The sequence below is a fragment of the Felis catus genome, chromosome E1 (genome assembly GCF_018350175.1).
Source record: "Felis catus isolate Fca126 chromosome E1, F.catus_Fca126_mat1.0, whole genome shotgun sequence".
NCBI lineage: Eukaryota > Metazoa > Chordata > Mammalia > Carnivora > Felidae > Felis > Felis catus.
Genome location: NC_058381.1, coordinates 11900412 through 11916385, shown reverse-complemented (window position 1 = coordinate 11916385; position 15974 = coordinate 11900412). Strand labels below are relative to the sequence as shown.

The 15974-nt window shown below is 50.2% G+C and overlaps 1 protein-coding gene across 1 annotated transcript; it reads left to right on the top strand.

The window, feature by feature from the left end:
- Positions 1 to 868: 868 nt before the first annotated feature.
- MED9 (mediator complex subunit 9) lies at positions 869 to 15404 on the top strand. Its single transcript, XM_011288814.4, has 2 exons — positions 869 to 1172; positions 13452 to 15404. Exons 1-2 carry the CDS (start codon positions 946 to 948, stop codon positions 13666 to 13668), a joined length of 444 nt encoding a protein of 147 aa, XP_011287116.1. The 5' UTR covers positions 869 to 945; the 3' UTR covers positions 13669 to 15404.
- The last annotated feature ends 570 nt before the right edge of the window (positions 15405 to 15974 follow it).

Genomic DNA, 15974 nt, shown 5'->3' with positions numbered 1-15974 from the left:
TCCCCTCCCTTTGGCCTAGGATTCTAGAGGCAAACCAGACCTTTGGAAGTCAGCCATGGATCTGAAGTCAGAAAGCAGTTCTCTGCCATGACCTCGAACTAAAGATTTTACAGATAAAGAAACTGAGACCTAGGGGCTTAAGGAACTGGCCCACAGGTATGGAGAATACCTGACCACTGACTTTCCTCTAGGATATATTTACTCCCGGCATTAGTCAATCCCCTTCTGCCTTGTATCGAAGTCAGGACGGCCTTCCCCACCCCCTGCCCACACATTTAACATTGCATCCGTCATCTAGAAGATGCATATTAAATGTTAGATTATTAGTTCCTCCCCATCTAGCCACGCGGAGCTTTTAGAGACATACAGGACCTGACCTGCTCGGTCAGGGTTTGCTGCCTCTCCCCCTGGAGGCACGCGCGTGGTGTAGGAGCTGTAGGTTCTTCATCGCTAGGTTGTTAACGCCCGTAGAGCCCAGTGCTTCACTCACTTAACAGGTAGTGGGTAAGTTGTTTACTCTGCGTGTGGTTCCAGACGGTTCTTTGGGAGGCTTTCTGGAGGGCTGGCCACGTGGAGCCTTACGTATCTCAGTCTTCCTTTTTTAGCTACTTTTGGACTCTCCTCGTCATGGGAATAGGAATAAGATGTTATTTCTGAAATAAATCTATTTCTGACTACTTAATAATTTAGCTGCTCCGTTTTACAATCAAATCCAAGCCAACCCAGACCCGTCAAACGCCCGTTGCCTCATAACAGCAGCCCCACCCCCCGCCCCATTGTCCCGCCCGCGCTGTCGCCCCGCCCACGCCCTAGTGCGCACGCGCACAATCCTCTTCCAAGTCCCTCTCCCCGCCCCGCGGGCTCCTGGTGGTGACGTCTGGAATCCGCGACGCTTTGGGGGAGCTGACGGCCCGGGTCCTGCTGACCGGCGACGTCCCGAGCGCCATGGCCTCTGCCGGGGTGGCCGCCGGGCGGCAGGCCGAGGACGCGTTACCGCCGCCGGCCGAGCCGCCGCTGCCCGAGACGAAGCCGCTGCCGCCTTCGCAGCCGCCGCCTCCGGTCGCCGCGCCTCAGCCACAGCAGTCGCCGGCGCCGAGGCCTCAGTCACCTGCCGGCGTGAAGGAGGAGGAGAATTACTCCTTTTTACCTTTGGTTCACAACATCATCAAATGGTAAGAGCCCAAGAGAGGACCAGCCACGACACGCCCCTCCCCCTCCCGGCTTCTCGTCACCTGTTTCAGAGCTTCAGTGGCCGAGGTGCTCTCGGGTACACTCCCATTTTACCGACGGGGAAACAGACCCGGGGGAAGAGGCCTTTCCCAAGGCCACACCTAGTCGCACCGTGAGCTCAGCAAACGGTTGAGCCCCGAGAGCTGCCAGACCTCGTGACGGCCAGGCGCTATTCCTAACAATGACGCCAGTGTAGGGACTGAATGCACAGGCTCTGCAGTCACTACTCAAGTTTGCATCCCAGCGATCTGGAGCAGGTCAGGCTTCTCTGAGCCTCCGTTTTGTCACCCGATGTGGGTCATCTTCCCTGTGTGGCACGCTGCTAAGTGCTGTGGGGTGTACGCCGTAAAAAGGGCCCACTTTCCACCCCCACGCTGCTCACCAGTCTGAACGGAAAAAAAAAGACATGAATGGGAATGACCCATAATTCAAAGAGATTGGAGGGTCGATGATAGGAATCGTTAAAAGAAACACAGATACAAGTTGCCCTGGAGTGCGGTGTTCTTACAGAGTGCCAAAGACGGTGATGTATCGTTCTGTTGGCCAGGCTTCAGGTCAGCCCGTTTTCAAACTGACCCTGTAAAGGGGGAAAAAAAAAAACAGTACAACCAAAAGTCTTCTTGATCCCCATGTTTGCCTAAATTATTTTTGCCGTCGTGTTACTAAATCCACATGGCACTAGGGGTCAGGGACACTAACAACTTATTCAGCCATTAAAACACCAAAATAAGGTACATTAAAACCGAGTTTTACTGGTATAGTAACATTCAGGTGAACATGAACGCGCTCTTGGATGTTTTGCTGGAATGGAATTGCTCCCCACGATACGAAAGTCCAGTGTGTCAACGGCCCAGCTTCTTTTGAGGTTAGCCAGACTAGATTCACTTGCTGTGGAATGACTTCATGCTTTTCCACCACTTTTCGAACAACTGCAAAGCCTTAGTTCTCACGTTAGACCCTGCCTTCGTTTGGTTTCCCTGGGCGTGAGCGTCTTGTTGATAGGGTGAGGCAGACTCTGTTCTGTTCTCATTAGCCTGCGGTCCTCAAGTGGCACTTCCCGGCAGCAGTGACATATGGCAAAGAAACACAAATGCAGACGCCCAAATCCCAGGGCAGTTCTGGATTATAAATGGCTTATCCAAACTCACCCAAATATATTGGCTTTAAGAAAAATGAAAACACAAGATGTATACAGTCGCAGAGACAGTTCCTGGGCCCGTGAAGAGTATATTCTCGCACCCCAGTAGAGCAGTTGGGTTGGGCTGGCCTTAAACACGGAGCAGTAAGGTACACACTAGAAAGAACATGGGCTTTGAAGTCAGGTAGTCTGGGATTCAAATCCGCACACTGATGTTTGCTTGCTTTGTAATCTTTGTACATATGTAACCTTCCCAGGCCTTAGTTCATCTCTCTAATACCTGAATAATAAGAATGGACCTCAGGGCGCCTGAGTGGCATGGTCGGTTAATCCTCCAACTTCGGCTCAGGTCATGATCTCCTGGTTCGTGGGTTCAGGTCCCGCATTGGCCTCTGTGCTGACAGCTCAGAGCCTGGAGCCTGCTTCGGATTCTGTGCCTCCCTCTCTCTCTGCCCCTCCTCTGCTTGCTCTCTCTGTCTCTCTCTCTCAAAAATAAATAAACATTTAAAAAATTAAGAAAAAAAAAAGAATGGACTTCAAACAGTGGGTTCAGATTACAGTTTTATAGTATTCGAGTTAGGTGATCTTAGCTTCTCTGAGTCTCTTCTCTTGTGAAATGGGATAACATACTTAAATCATGAGATCGTTGTGAAGTATACTCAAGAGCAGTGTTCTTTGAAAGATGGTGAGCTGATCACATGTGTTTGTCTCTGTACCCTCTGAAAGGACAGTGAAGAGTGTTTAATGAAACCAAAAAGAACAGGAGAGGAGGCAGTTATCACAAAATAGACGGCCAATGGCACATCCATCCATCAGCCCCAAGAAGCATCCATAAGCAGCTGCCTTTGACCATGGCTTCCCCCCTGAATCTCAGGAGTTGGCAGTTCCAGGGCCCTCTTGGAAACAGAGGTGAAGTAGAACTATGAACAGGAGGATTACCTAAAGTCTGTTTAAGAGTCAGATCCCATAGTTCTCTTCCCCGCTCCAGGCAAACAGGTGACTACCCTTCTTCCATCTTGGCAGACAAAGGGTTACTCTCTCCCAAGATTTATTTTTAAGGATAAGCCAGAGCATCTCTGGACTGGGGAACACCAAGCACATGGCAGGAGTTGGAGAAAGGGAGCCAATCCTGAAAAGAGGGATTAAGAGAAAGTTCACAAACTGAATTCTGAGACCCAGCCCTAGCTTTCTTTCCTGACCTGGCTTCGAGACTGGCAGCCAAAGAGACAGAGATCCCTCCTCTGGAGTGTCTGATCAGCCCCAAAGAAAAGACATTGGGGGCTTCTCAAGAAAGAACTTAGTTCATTTTAAGAAACTAAAAGAAGTATCACTCTTTTTTTTTTAAGCTTATTTATTTATTTTGAAAGAGATAGGGAGAATGAGCAGGGGACCCGACGTGGGGCTCGAACTCATGAACTGCGAGATCATGACCTGAGCTGATGTCGGATGCTTTACCGACTGAGCCACCCAGGTGCCCCAAGAAGTATCACTCTTACTAAGAGCTTGTACTGAGCCTTTTAGTGTTTTACTTTTTTTTTTTTTTTTAATATTCTCCATTATTTATTCATACCCTGCTTTTTACTAGCAATATAAAATATTTATGTTTTCTATTCGCATTCAGCTTCCCCCTCCCCATCTGATGCAAGTCAAAATCAACACTTTATCATAGGATCATGCCTTTTTCTTCTTTCATTTAGTATAGTGAAAGCAGTGCACTGTGCACATAATCCAAATAGTATTTTACTCTTAACTTTATGACTGGGCAGCCAAGGTCACCAAGCATGTGAAGAAAAGCCCTAGCAAAAGATAGGACAAAACAGAAGAGCAAAAATCCACTCGGAGGAAAATGACTCAGAGAGAAGGAAAGATGCCTTCGCCGTGAAAAAAAAGCTAGGATGTGATGTTACAATACGTATTGGCGTGTATTTGGGTCTTTAGGCTAATGAGGAAAGGAGACAGACTGTGGTAGGGTCGGTGAAGGCAGAGGAGGCCTTGGGAAGCCTGGAGGAGTCGGAAGGCTTGTTGGGATGGATGCCAGTGGGGAGTCCTAAATTATGAAAGGGAGGAGGAAGAGCGGGGGCAAGGACGTGATGCAGCGGCCTCTTGGGGGCGGGACTGGGGCAGAAGCGCGAGGCCAAGGGAGGGAGAACTGGAGGGCCGGGAAGAGCCAGCGCGCCCAGGACCACATGTGCCCCACCTGCACGGTCGTTCTGTCCTCTGGGGAATGGGGAGCTAGCGAGGACTTCCGGCCATGGAGTCAGATTAGTGCTCGAGATGGAGGTGGCTTCTCTGCCTGGAAGCCAGTGAGGACGCCGTCCTGGCAGGCCTGGCCGGAGGCGGTGAGGGCCAGGACCCGCTCGGTCATGCAGGCCCTTGATCTCTTCCTCCCCTGTAGCTTCCCCAGGGGCCCTTTTATTACGTGTTTACTCCTTGGCCAGGTGAGGAAGCAAGACGCTGCCGTGAGCTTAGGCCTTCTCTTCTCATAAAGAATTCAGAGTACTGTACCCTCAAGTACACAAAAGTCACAGTTGCAGACTCAGAATCGTGTGAAGTGAAGTTCCCTCACCAGTCGTAACTTCTACTAATTGTGAGTATCCTGGCAGGAACTGTATATGCGTGTCTTTTAAAAAATTTCTGGAAACTGAGATCCTACCGTACTGTGTTTGTTTTGCACTTGTTAGTCCGTTTTGGACACCTTTCCATTCTCACACACGAAGGCCTTCCCCAGGAAGGTGGCTGCACCACCAGTTACGTAGCCAGTGTTCTGTTCACGGACACTCGCGGGTTTTCCTGGTTATTGCCGTTGCCGGCCACCCCGGGACGCACCCTTGTATTTGAGAACGTTTATGAGGAGGCGAACCCGCAGCGGTGGAATTGCCGGAGTGGAGGGAACGGGCGTTTTTCATTTTTCATTTTCACTCACAGCCATCGCTAAGTGAAGAGGGCGACATCCTCTTAGCCGTTTCTCCAGATCACAATCCTGTAGACTGGACTCCTTCGATTAACCCAAAATGGCCCAGAAATCTACCATCCAGAGAGCATTTTTTTAAAATTAACAGTTGTTGGGGCACCTGTGTAGCTCAGTCGGTTAAGCATCTGACTTCGGCTCAGGTCATGATTTTGCGGTTCATGAGTTCAAGTCCCACGTCGGGCTCTGTGCTGACAGCTCAGAGCCTGGAGCTTACTTTGGATTCTGCGTCTCCTTCCCTCTCTCTCTGCCCCTCTCCCATTCGGTCTCTCTCTCTCTCTCGAAACTAAATAAATGTTAAAACAAAAACATTTAAAAAAAAAACAAAACCCGCTACAGTTGTAGTGGCACCTAGGTGGCTCAGTCGGCTCTTGATTTCGGCTTAGGTCATGATCTCACGGTTCGCAAGTGAGGCCCCCGAATCAGGCTCTGCAAGGACACCATGGAGCCTGCTTGGGATTTGCTCTCTCTCTCTCTCTCTCTCTCTCCCTCCCTCTCTTTGCCCCTCCTCCAGTCATGTGTGCACTTGCACACTCTCTTTCTCTCAAAACAAATAAACTTAAAAAAAATACATAAAGATTACAGTTGTAAAAAAATTAAAACTTTCAGCTGTAGATAGATTCAAAGAGCAACCCACAGATACAAAATGACAGCTGGGCCTGTCCCTCCCCTCCTCCACCTCCCTCCCGGGTCCCCAAACTGTACCGCCCTCCATTTCATGACCATGCCGTCCTTTCTGTCAACAGTTCCCTCCCCAAGGACACTCCGTGGTGTCCGGCTTTTTGCTGTTGCACTCAGAGCTGCACTGACCCTCTTTGTAAATGCCATCTTGTAAACCCTTGAGAGTCTCTAGAGTAAATTTCTAGCACAGGGATATGTGAATTTAAAATTTGGATCACAACTAGCAAATTCAGAAAGAATGTGCCAGTGTGCGCTTTACTAGCAGTGTATTTGTGTCTTTCCCCCCATATCCCTGCCCTCCCCATTCAGCTTTTTCACTGGGGCTGATCTGATAGGTCAGAGAGGATATGTCGTATTGATCTGTGTCTTGCTTTATCACATAAGCATCTTTTCATATGCAACTTATTACGTCATTTGTATCCCCCCCCCCCCCCCGCAAACTGCCCACTTCCTATTAGGTCGTGCCTCTTTTATTTTTTTTTTAATTTTTTTTTCAACATTTTTTATTTATTTTTGGGACAGAGAGAAACAGAGCATGAACGGGGGAGGGGCAGAGAGAGAGGGAGACACAGAATCGGAAACAGGCTCCAGGCTCCGAGCCATCAGCCCAGAGCCTGACGCGGGGCTTGAACTCACGGACCGCGAGATCGTGACCTGGCTGAAGTCGGACGCTTAACCGACTGCGCCACCCAGGCGCCCCAGGTCGTGCCTCTTTTAATGCGCTCTTTGTACAGCGGGGAAGGTATGCCTTTGTCAAGTGTATTGTAAATATTTTCCCCAAGTTGTTCCTCTTCTTTTGCCTTTGTTCCTGGTTTTTGTTTGTTTGTTTGTTTTTGTCATTTGGAATCATGTCATTTTCTGTGGGCAGATTTCGTAAGCCTTACCTTTATGGCTTCTGAATTTTGGTCCTTACTAGAAAGGCCTTCCCACTCTGATAAAACGATAAATATCGATCCCCTTTTCCTAGGGCTTTTAGGGTTTCATTTTTTACTTTCAGTTCTGTGAAGCTTCTGGAATTTATTTTGATGGAAAGAAGGGGGCCCTGCTTTTTCATCTTCCCACTTCTCTGACTGAATATTCATTGTTTTCTCTGCTTGAGTCGCCGCCTTTTTCGTGCACTGAATCCCCATATGTTTTCTGTTCTGCTTCTGGACATTCTGTTCTCCAGCACCAAACTGTTTTACTTCTTAAATCTCCGTGGCACGTTTAATGATCTCTCCAGGCTGCTCTTCCCTCTTTCCTTTCTTGGCAACATTTGCCCATAGCACCTTGACCTTTCCTGGCCTGCTTCCTGTAGCTGGTCTGAGATCAGAGGAGATGCTGAAATGCTGAGATTTGGTTAGTGGAACATTTAGGCTGGAATCTGTCCCTTTACCTCCAAGTCTGTTGATAACACTCATGGTCCAGGTCTTCCAACCTCATTTTTGGATCTTACAGTCACTTCTTAAATTTTATTTTAATGTTTATTATTTATTTTTTGAGAGAGAGAGAGAGACAGCACGATCAGGGGAGGAGTAGACAGAGAGGGAGACACAGAATCCAAAGCAGGCTCCAGGCTCTGAGCCGCCAGCAAAGAGCCCGACGCGGGGCTCGAACTCACCAACTGTGAGACCGTGAGCTGGACACTTAACCAGCTGAGCCTCCCAGGCGCCCCATGGATCTTATTTAGTTTCTTCTTAATTAGAAACTTAATTAGAAACTGCCTTTATCTCTCCTGTCTCTAATTCATCCTGTACATGTTATCAGTTTAATTTCTCTCTGCTCACCAGTCTCTAGGGCTCCCTCCTCTTCCCATACTATCCTTCCCAGCTGGTATCACTCCGTTCAGGGCGCTGTGCGGACCTTCTTCAGAGGCTTGCCTGGACCACGCAGCAGAGAGCCCAGAGCCCCAGAGCGAGTCGCTGTGATCCTAGTGCCTCTGTGTGCGTGGAGTCATCCAGCCCCGTGCACACTCCAGGCCCTCTGCAGCCGTGCCCTCCTGCTCTGTCTCTGCCCAGGGAAACGCCACATATGCTTATGGACCTGCTCAGAGGCCACCTCCCACACTGGAGGGCAGGTGCGGGGAGGGGGAGGGGTGGGGAGCACTCCTACTTCTTGTCTTCCTGGCTGGGATGCACCTCCCTGGCGCTGGAGAGAGGCTCCACAGACTTGCAGCCCTCCTGCTGTCTGCCCCGTGGTTGAATGAATAATTAAAACTACACATTTGTGTTAATTTTAAAGAATGAGGAAAGGGGAAAGAGAAATGTCAGTTTTATGCCGGTAAGAAATGTTAGCACTCCCAACTCTTTGAGACCTTTCCTGTCATGTATAGAAATCACATTGTAGAAGTACCTGTTGAACAAAGGAGGAATAAAATGAGGCTCGTTGGACCAGGGAAAGTTCATTGCTTTTCCCCCTCAAACTTGCCAGATCTAATCTAAGTCTGGAACCAAGTGTCCCAGCCTAGGAATTCTGAATTGCAGTTGTCAATACCTTGCCTTGATGGCTGTGGCTCACCTAGTACAAGTATTCTATCAACGTGGGTACTTAAACAATTTTTCAAGTTGAATTTTTTAGTTCCTTAAAGTGTTCTAGGCTGCTGGGTAGGTAAAGGGGAACCATCCGTGACAGTGCAGAAGTAGTTTAAGTGACGAGAACAGAGCGTTGTCCTTTACCTCGCAAGCTGGGGCCATATCGCTGAAAACAAGTCCCTTTGCTGTCGAGGCAGGTCAGCAAGACCTCAGAGCCCAGGCGAGACCACTTTCGTGGATACGGGATGTTACTGAGCTGCTGCTTCCGATGCAAGGTCTATTTTCATCTGACCGGCCCTCCCTGCCAGCTGAGGCCTGTCCTCCAGTTGAGCAGGAAGCAGCCCTCACATCAGTGGAGAAGGCTGTGAAAGGACCCCGCCGGCTCCATGGGGTTTGTCTGTGCTCATGTGACCGGAGCCCTCTGTGCCCTTCATTTCTCCTTCAGGCGAATCCCAGCGAAAAGGGGGAGCACCCAGACAGGGAATATTTACAGCCTGTTTGGAAGAATTATTTCTGGGCCAGCTTACAGGCCTGTTACCTCCTCTGCCACTTCATCTCTGTTCATCCAGCATAATTTAGGGAGCACCTGCCTGGAACACAGGCTCCGCGAAGGCAGGCACACAGGTCAGCAGTGACCTGGTGCAGCAGGACAGGTGCCGCGGGGAGCATTTATACGGAGTCTGGGGACGAGTGGGAAGTTGGGCCTGGAAGGGTCACAGGCTGCTTGTAGCTGGCCCTGAGTGGCCCCCTTCAAGTGCAGACTTGCCCGGCAGGTGTTATCTTGGAATTTTTGAGCTCAGACTTGGATTCTGTAGAGGTGGGTGGGGCAGAGGGTTTCAGGAGGAGAGGACCCAGGTCTGGAAGGGTCTAGAAATTGGTGCCAGTGAGAGGAGGAGGCAGGGTTAAGGAGGAGGAGTGGGCAGGACTGGAGGCTGGGTGCACATCAAGCACATGGAATTGGGGCATGTGGACGCACGTGTGGGGCACAGCGTTCCAGCTCAGCGCCCTCCATATGAAATGCGGCGTACCGAGGAGGCTGGGGGTCCACTTTGGACATTTGCAGGTGCCCCCAGACTCCAGGGAGAAAATGTGCAGGAACCGTTGGCACAAGGGTCCTGAAATTCAGGAAGGAGGGCATGCTGGGAGTTGTTGGCATCTGAAGAGGTCGAAGTGGATGAACACGTTCTGGGCTATTCTGTAGAGCAGTGTTTTTTTCAAGTTTCTTTTAGCAGCAGAGCCTTTTGTTGCCTCTTCCTAAAGGGAACATTTTTCACATGTAATCCTGTGGGCAGATAAAAGCAAGGGTAGGAGGTTCAGAGCCCCTCTTGGGCGCTGGCAGAACTGAAGCAGGGAAAATACCAACGGCTGCTGGCTGTGTAACAGCGTCGCTGAGGGTGTGAGGGACAAGTGTCGTGTCCACGGTCACGGTACAGTGTTTTTGGAGGGCATTTTGGCAGTCTGTCAAAAATGGTAATGCACACAACCTTCAACCTAGAAATTCACTTCTGAGAAACCATCTTATCAAAATACGTGCACAAGTACTTACGGATATAGGTACAGAAGGTCCGTCGCCATTCTGATTGCAAGTGGTAAGTTACAAACATCCAAATTCCCATCAATAGCCAAATAATTTAGCTGCATAATTGTACATGTGGTAACATGGAAAGACATCCAAGGTGCAACTTAAGTGAAAAAAGCAAGAATGGTAACATTTTTGTCAAACAAGTAACAAAAAAGTCTGTATGTTTTGAAGCGGGTCCGAAGCAGTACGTATCCCATGTTAACAGAGGTTATCTCCGGAACATGGATTAGAGGGACCTTCCTTTTCTAAGCCTTGGAGTCTGTTTCACTTGACTGGTTTTCCCTCAAGCACCTATTAAGTAAAAACAACAGCCTCCCCCTCCCCCGCCACCAGCACCACCACTGGTTTAGAAAGACTCCAGTCTCTGAAGCAGCGTGAAGGGAGGAGAGGGTGAGAAGGACTGGTCCCAGGGTGGGTCGGCCATAGGACAGTGGGGGCGTGACACCGGGGGGTCACAGACATTTTGAGGAGGAAGAAATGGGAAGGGGTCATGCTACCGCATGGTCTCAAGTTTGGGAGGAGGTTGGCTTCAGTGACCGGCTGGGTTCCCTTTGCTTCTAAGTTACCAGTGGACACACTTGCCCAGCTGATGCCAGCTGGCATCTTCAAGTCCCAAAGCACCCGTACTAAAACCTGAAGCTGCGCTGCGCTCAGCACCATTCTCAGGCCACCTTCCAAAGCCTGTGATGTTTGCCCCGAGGCTGGTGACACACATACAGAATGTCTGTGTGCACATGATGCCGAGTATCGCCCAGGGTGTGCTCAAAAGATGGAGAAGAAGTGGCCTGTCCATCAAGCCACAGCAGTAGTATTTTTGTCCACCTTTTCAAAACTCCTGCAAGCAGGACCAAAGTTCCCTAACCTGGCCCTTACTTGCACAATTTTCGTGCTTCTCGGCCTGGCCTAGTCTCCTTGTTTTTTTTGTTTTTTGTTCCCCACCACCCCCACCCCCCCTTCTAAAGTTGGCTGATGACTAACATTGAACACAAAGGCAGGCCCACTTGGAGCCTTCTGCCTTTATTCACTCAATATTTGGGCCTCTTTTCTTTTGGTGCGAGTATTTCACAGTCATCCTGGCCTAGCAGGTTCTCGCTTGGTTCGAGCCAGTTCCTGAATAGAGTGTTTTCCTCGCTCCAGGAGCTCTGGGTTATTTACCTTCACCAACTAGGGCAGGCTGAGAAGCTGGCAGCAGGGGCCTTTGCTGTAGGCTCCGTGCCCCCCTTTCCCCATAGCTTCCCTCCAGGCAAGCTTTTATGGGGCTCCTTTACCGAAAGTTTACCGGGTAAAGGATATAGGCAACCCTTGAGATTCAGGGGTTTTCAGAAGCGAGCATCCTAAGCCTGGCCCACTTTTTCTTTCAGAATGAAATCTTCTTTGGGGGCCAGGTTATGTTTTGCTTCCAGACCTGAACTGTCATTGCTTCTGTGCAAATTCTCATTTTATGTATTTTCATTTGTTTGCTTTTACCAGGTCCTTTCAGACTCATGATGTCCATCAGTTTTCTTAAACCTGTATTTTTTTTTTTTTTTTAATTTCAAAACTCCCTTGGGACTTACATTCGTAACAATGTGTTAACACATATGCCACCCAAGTATAATGATTTCAGAGATCCAGATGGATTCCATGCAGAGTGGTAGATTTGAGCTGAGATCTAAAATGATTAAAATAAAAGATGCCCCCCCCCTTTGCTTCTTTCTAAATGATTTACAATTCTCATGAATACCAATTACTCCTCCCTAGAAACTGGGATAAGGTGTACCATTAACTGTATATATTTTTTTAATTTTTTTAACGTTTTATTTATTTTTGAGACAGAGAGACACAGCATGAGCGGGGGAGGGGCAGAGAGAGAGGGAGACACAGAATCGGAAGCAGGCTCCAGGCTCTGAGCCATCAGCCCAGATCCCGACGCGGGGCTCGAACTCGCGTTAACTGTATATTTAAAGCGAGGGCATCAAATGACAAGAAATGTTTGGCTGGTTAACAGCCCCTAGAATGAGCGATTCTCTATCTCTTGCCTCTGAGTTAGAGCTATTGGGAAATAGTGAACGGGGCCCTCTCATTTGCTGGGTGTGAGCGTACCCAGTGGATCACCAGGGAAGATGGATATTCTGTCTGCGTAAGCAGAGACATGATGAATAATAAACATGAATTAGCACCATCTGGGTTGAAATTTCCCATCAGGGATGGACGCTTATTAAAAAAAATAAATGATCATTGACAGTTTTCTCCCTCCTATGCCTCAAAGGGTGACTTTCAGCACAGCTTACCGAGTTGGCTTTTAGCTTCAGTCCCAACTGTCTGTTTGCAAAAGCTCATCCACTCGCTCACTTTTAAAAAATGTACAGGAGCAACCGACAGGCTGTTTCTTTGATCTTAGGTGAGGGTTTTGTTCCTGTTGTTAATTTAGTAGTGACAAGGGGAGCCCGGATCTCTGGGCAGCTGACAATAGCTAGCTGGAAGATGAAGCGAATGATCCTGTCTTTAAAATGAGCTTGACCCGAAGGCAAGGAATTTACATGACTGGTAGGAGAAGCTTGGTACCTGCTGAAAAATTTCCAATAGCTTGTAACTAATTTAAAATGTATGAATAGCTCCGTGGAAATGGGTGCTTATGTTAACAGGTTCAAGCATCAAAACATCAGCTAAAATTAGCTCTTGCTAGCTGATAAGGTTTCCTGATTGGCCTGGAAATGTCTCAAATTCGAAGAAATGTCGTATTTCAGCAAGTTTTGCTTGCCATTTCTCCCCCGGTGTTGGTAATGATGTGTGCATTCATTCTTGCAACAAATGTTACATGAGTGCCTACAGCGCCCGGGGGCTGGGGATACAGCTCTGAACAAGGCAGACACAGCCCCTGCCCTCGGAGCTAATGCAGTGTCAGCGTCTAATTTTGCGGGCGCGCCGAGAGGAGCTGCGATGGCAGTGCTAGGTGTGGGGGTGCCTTTAGTGAGCAGCTGTCACCAAAACGGTAAAAGAAAGCTGTGAGACCATGAATATTGTTTTGAAAGACTGAAAGACTGCAGGGTGGCTTCCTCCCTCCTCCCCCCCCACCCCCCCCACCCCCCCACCCCCCCCACCCCCCCACCCCCCCCCACCCCCCCACCCCCCCCCACCCCGCCCCGAAATAGTTTGTTTCCTTTTACATTTGGGCCGGTTGTGAGCCCAGCACCTGGTCCCTGTCCTGTGGGGGTGCACAGCCTAGTGAGGGGACATAGAAAACAAGGCATTCTAAAAGATGACGTAGGAAGACCGCGAGTTCTGTGGGGTACAGGGGAGGGAAGCCAGGCGTTGCCGCAGTCTGAGCCATGAATGCTAACGACCTCCCTCTGCTCCCTGCAGTATGGACAAGGACAGCCCCGACATCCACCAGGACCTGAACGCCCTCAAAACCAAGTTCCAGGAGATGCGGAAGGTCATCAGCACCATGCCCGGCATCCACCTGAGTCCCGAGCAGCAGCAGCAGCAGCTGCACAGCCTCCGAGAGCAAGTCAGGACCAAGAACGAACTTCTGCAGAAATACAAGAGCCTCTGCATGTTTGAGATCCCCAAGGAGTAGATGAGGCTGGCTTCCAGGAATGCCCGAGAAAGAAGGGGGAGAGCACTTGGCCTTACCGTGTTCCCTGCCACCCTACCCCCCCTCCAGAGCGTAGCTCTTTCGGACTCCAGCTGTGAACTCTGTAACGGAGAGGCGGGGGCTGGTGTGGCTGCTGCCGTAGCTGAACTTGGCATTGACTAGTGTGAGCAGCCAGCGTGCGAGCTTGGCTTTGTCGGGGCCTCCTTGTAGAGTATATATCCATATGTCTAGATGCATAATAACTCGAGTGCCTGCTGGTGGAAGGAAGACTGTTCCCGGAGGCTGGGGAGTGGGTAGAGGGTTCTGCCCCTGCCTCCGGGGAGGGGCCATCTGCCGTGTATTCGGGCTCCGCGGGCACATCTGTAGTGCGCAGTGGGGAAGGAGGCGGCTCCTCTTTGCTTCCTCCCTCCCTCTTCTCCCACCCCTGGGTATGCTCAGTGTGTACCAGGTACACATTGTTCTGTTCACAGCAGTGTCATGAAACATTTGCATAGAATTCACTGGACAAATGGGGGCTACGCTCAGACGGCACGGGTTTAAAACGGTAAAGCCGTGAGGCAGTGAATACTGTTTTGAAAGACTACAGGTGGTTTCCTCCCTCCTCCCGCCCCCCCAGAATAGTTTGTTCCCTTTTATGTTTGAGCCGGGGAATGTAACTGTGTCTTTGGGGGGCGTCAACCCAGAGCCCTGGGCAGCCCCCGTCTCCAGGTTCTCTGCCACCTACGTGTTCTTGTTACTTGTAGGTCTTGCTCCCTTCGTCTCCGTCCCCTTCAGTCGTTTCTTGCTCAAGAAGGACCAGCCCACTTCAGACCCCACAGTGCTGCCCACGGGGCCGGAGGGTAGTGTTGTTTCTGCACAGGCTCACACAGGTTCCCAGGTGAGCGGGCCTTGCCTCTTCCAGCGTTTCAGATTCCTGCGGTCCCGGTTTAAAAACTCAGTTTCCCCTCTGGCCTGGTCACTGAAGAGTCAGCCACCAACATTCGCTGCACCGCAGACAGAGGCGATGGTGACGTGCTCTTTGCTCGGAGAATTGCAGCTCTGAGTGACAGCTCTGATCACCCCTCAGCCAGGTGTGAGGGTATGGTTCTGGATCGTTCTGAAGGCGCGGGGATAGCCTACACCCGGAAGGTCTACAGCCCAGTTCTGGTTCATAAATATTGATTACACCCCTCATTTCTGCCAGATGGGACCCTTATTTCTGCGCTCTTCCCTTGACTGTCAAAGATGAGGGGAGAAGTAACTGCGTATTGGTGAGAACTAGAAATGGGCACGTAAGCTGTGCTGACCAAGTCAGGGGCTTAACAGATGCCTGCCAACTGACCTCTTTGGCAGGAATATTGGTTGAAGATGTTTTTAGCAGGGGCCCCATTTGTGTTGACCTGCGGACCTGTGAAGGGGGGTATCCGGTTTCAGTGGCCTCGGGCAGAAGAACAGGCTCTGAACTGAGGTGGGTAGTGGTCACCTCTTAGACCAGTTCCCCCCGGAGACTGTTATTTAACTGAATCAGTTATTTTCGCCAAATCTCAGAGCAGCGTATGGGCCAGTTTTAAGGCTCTGACCAAATACGAAGCACACGGAACTACCAGACCCCCGGGGCCTTTCTGCAAGGCTGAAACAGACCAGGGCTCTCCCTGGGGCAGAGACAGAGCCTTTCCTGTATTCCAGGGTTTTGACTTACGGCGTTTTTCAAGAGTATAATTAAAAGAACTTGTACTCTGCTCTCAGGACATCTTGGTTTCTGTACTGAGAAGTTCATTATAGGACACCTGTCTTGGATAGTTGAGAGGGAAGATGTTCATTTTGCTTAGAGGAGAGAGAACAAACTGTGAGAACCTCCACTCTGCACCCCCTCCCCCTCGGCATGTACACGCCAAAACCAGCGTAAAAACAGAATTACCTCCCTACGGAGCTGCGTCTGGCCCCGAGGACGCAGCTGGCCTGGTGGGTCATCCCTCCCGCCTGGGACTGGCCCCTGGGCCCGGAGGGGAGTCCAGTCGTGGCAGGGAACAGCCCTCACCAGGGCAGGGCTGAAACCGCTCCCTGGGATAGTACTGAATGCCCTTCCCAGGGCCGAGCACCTCTCGAGACCACCGATGATTTGCATTACTGGGTGGCAGCACTTGTGCCAAGTACTCTGCAAACACCTCACTTACTCCTCATGGCAACCCCACGCAGAGGGTGTTCTCTGTAATTCGGGGGCGACGAATTTGGGGCTTGGCAGGTGTCCCTTGCCCCGAACTTGCAGGTACAAGTGGCAGGGAGAGCTGGGTCCCGAGTCGGGAACGGGT

Bases quoted from the DNA above. Each gene is read 5' to 3' on its own strand.
- MED9 (XM_011288814.4), top strand. From the start codon at position 946: ATGGCCTCTGCCGGGGTGGCCGCCGGGCGGCAGGCCGAGGACGCGTTA. The intron at 1,173-13,451 runs GTAAGAGCCCAA...TGCTCCCTGCAG, and splicing joins GTTCACAACATCATCAAATG to TATGGACAAGGACAGCCCCG.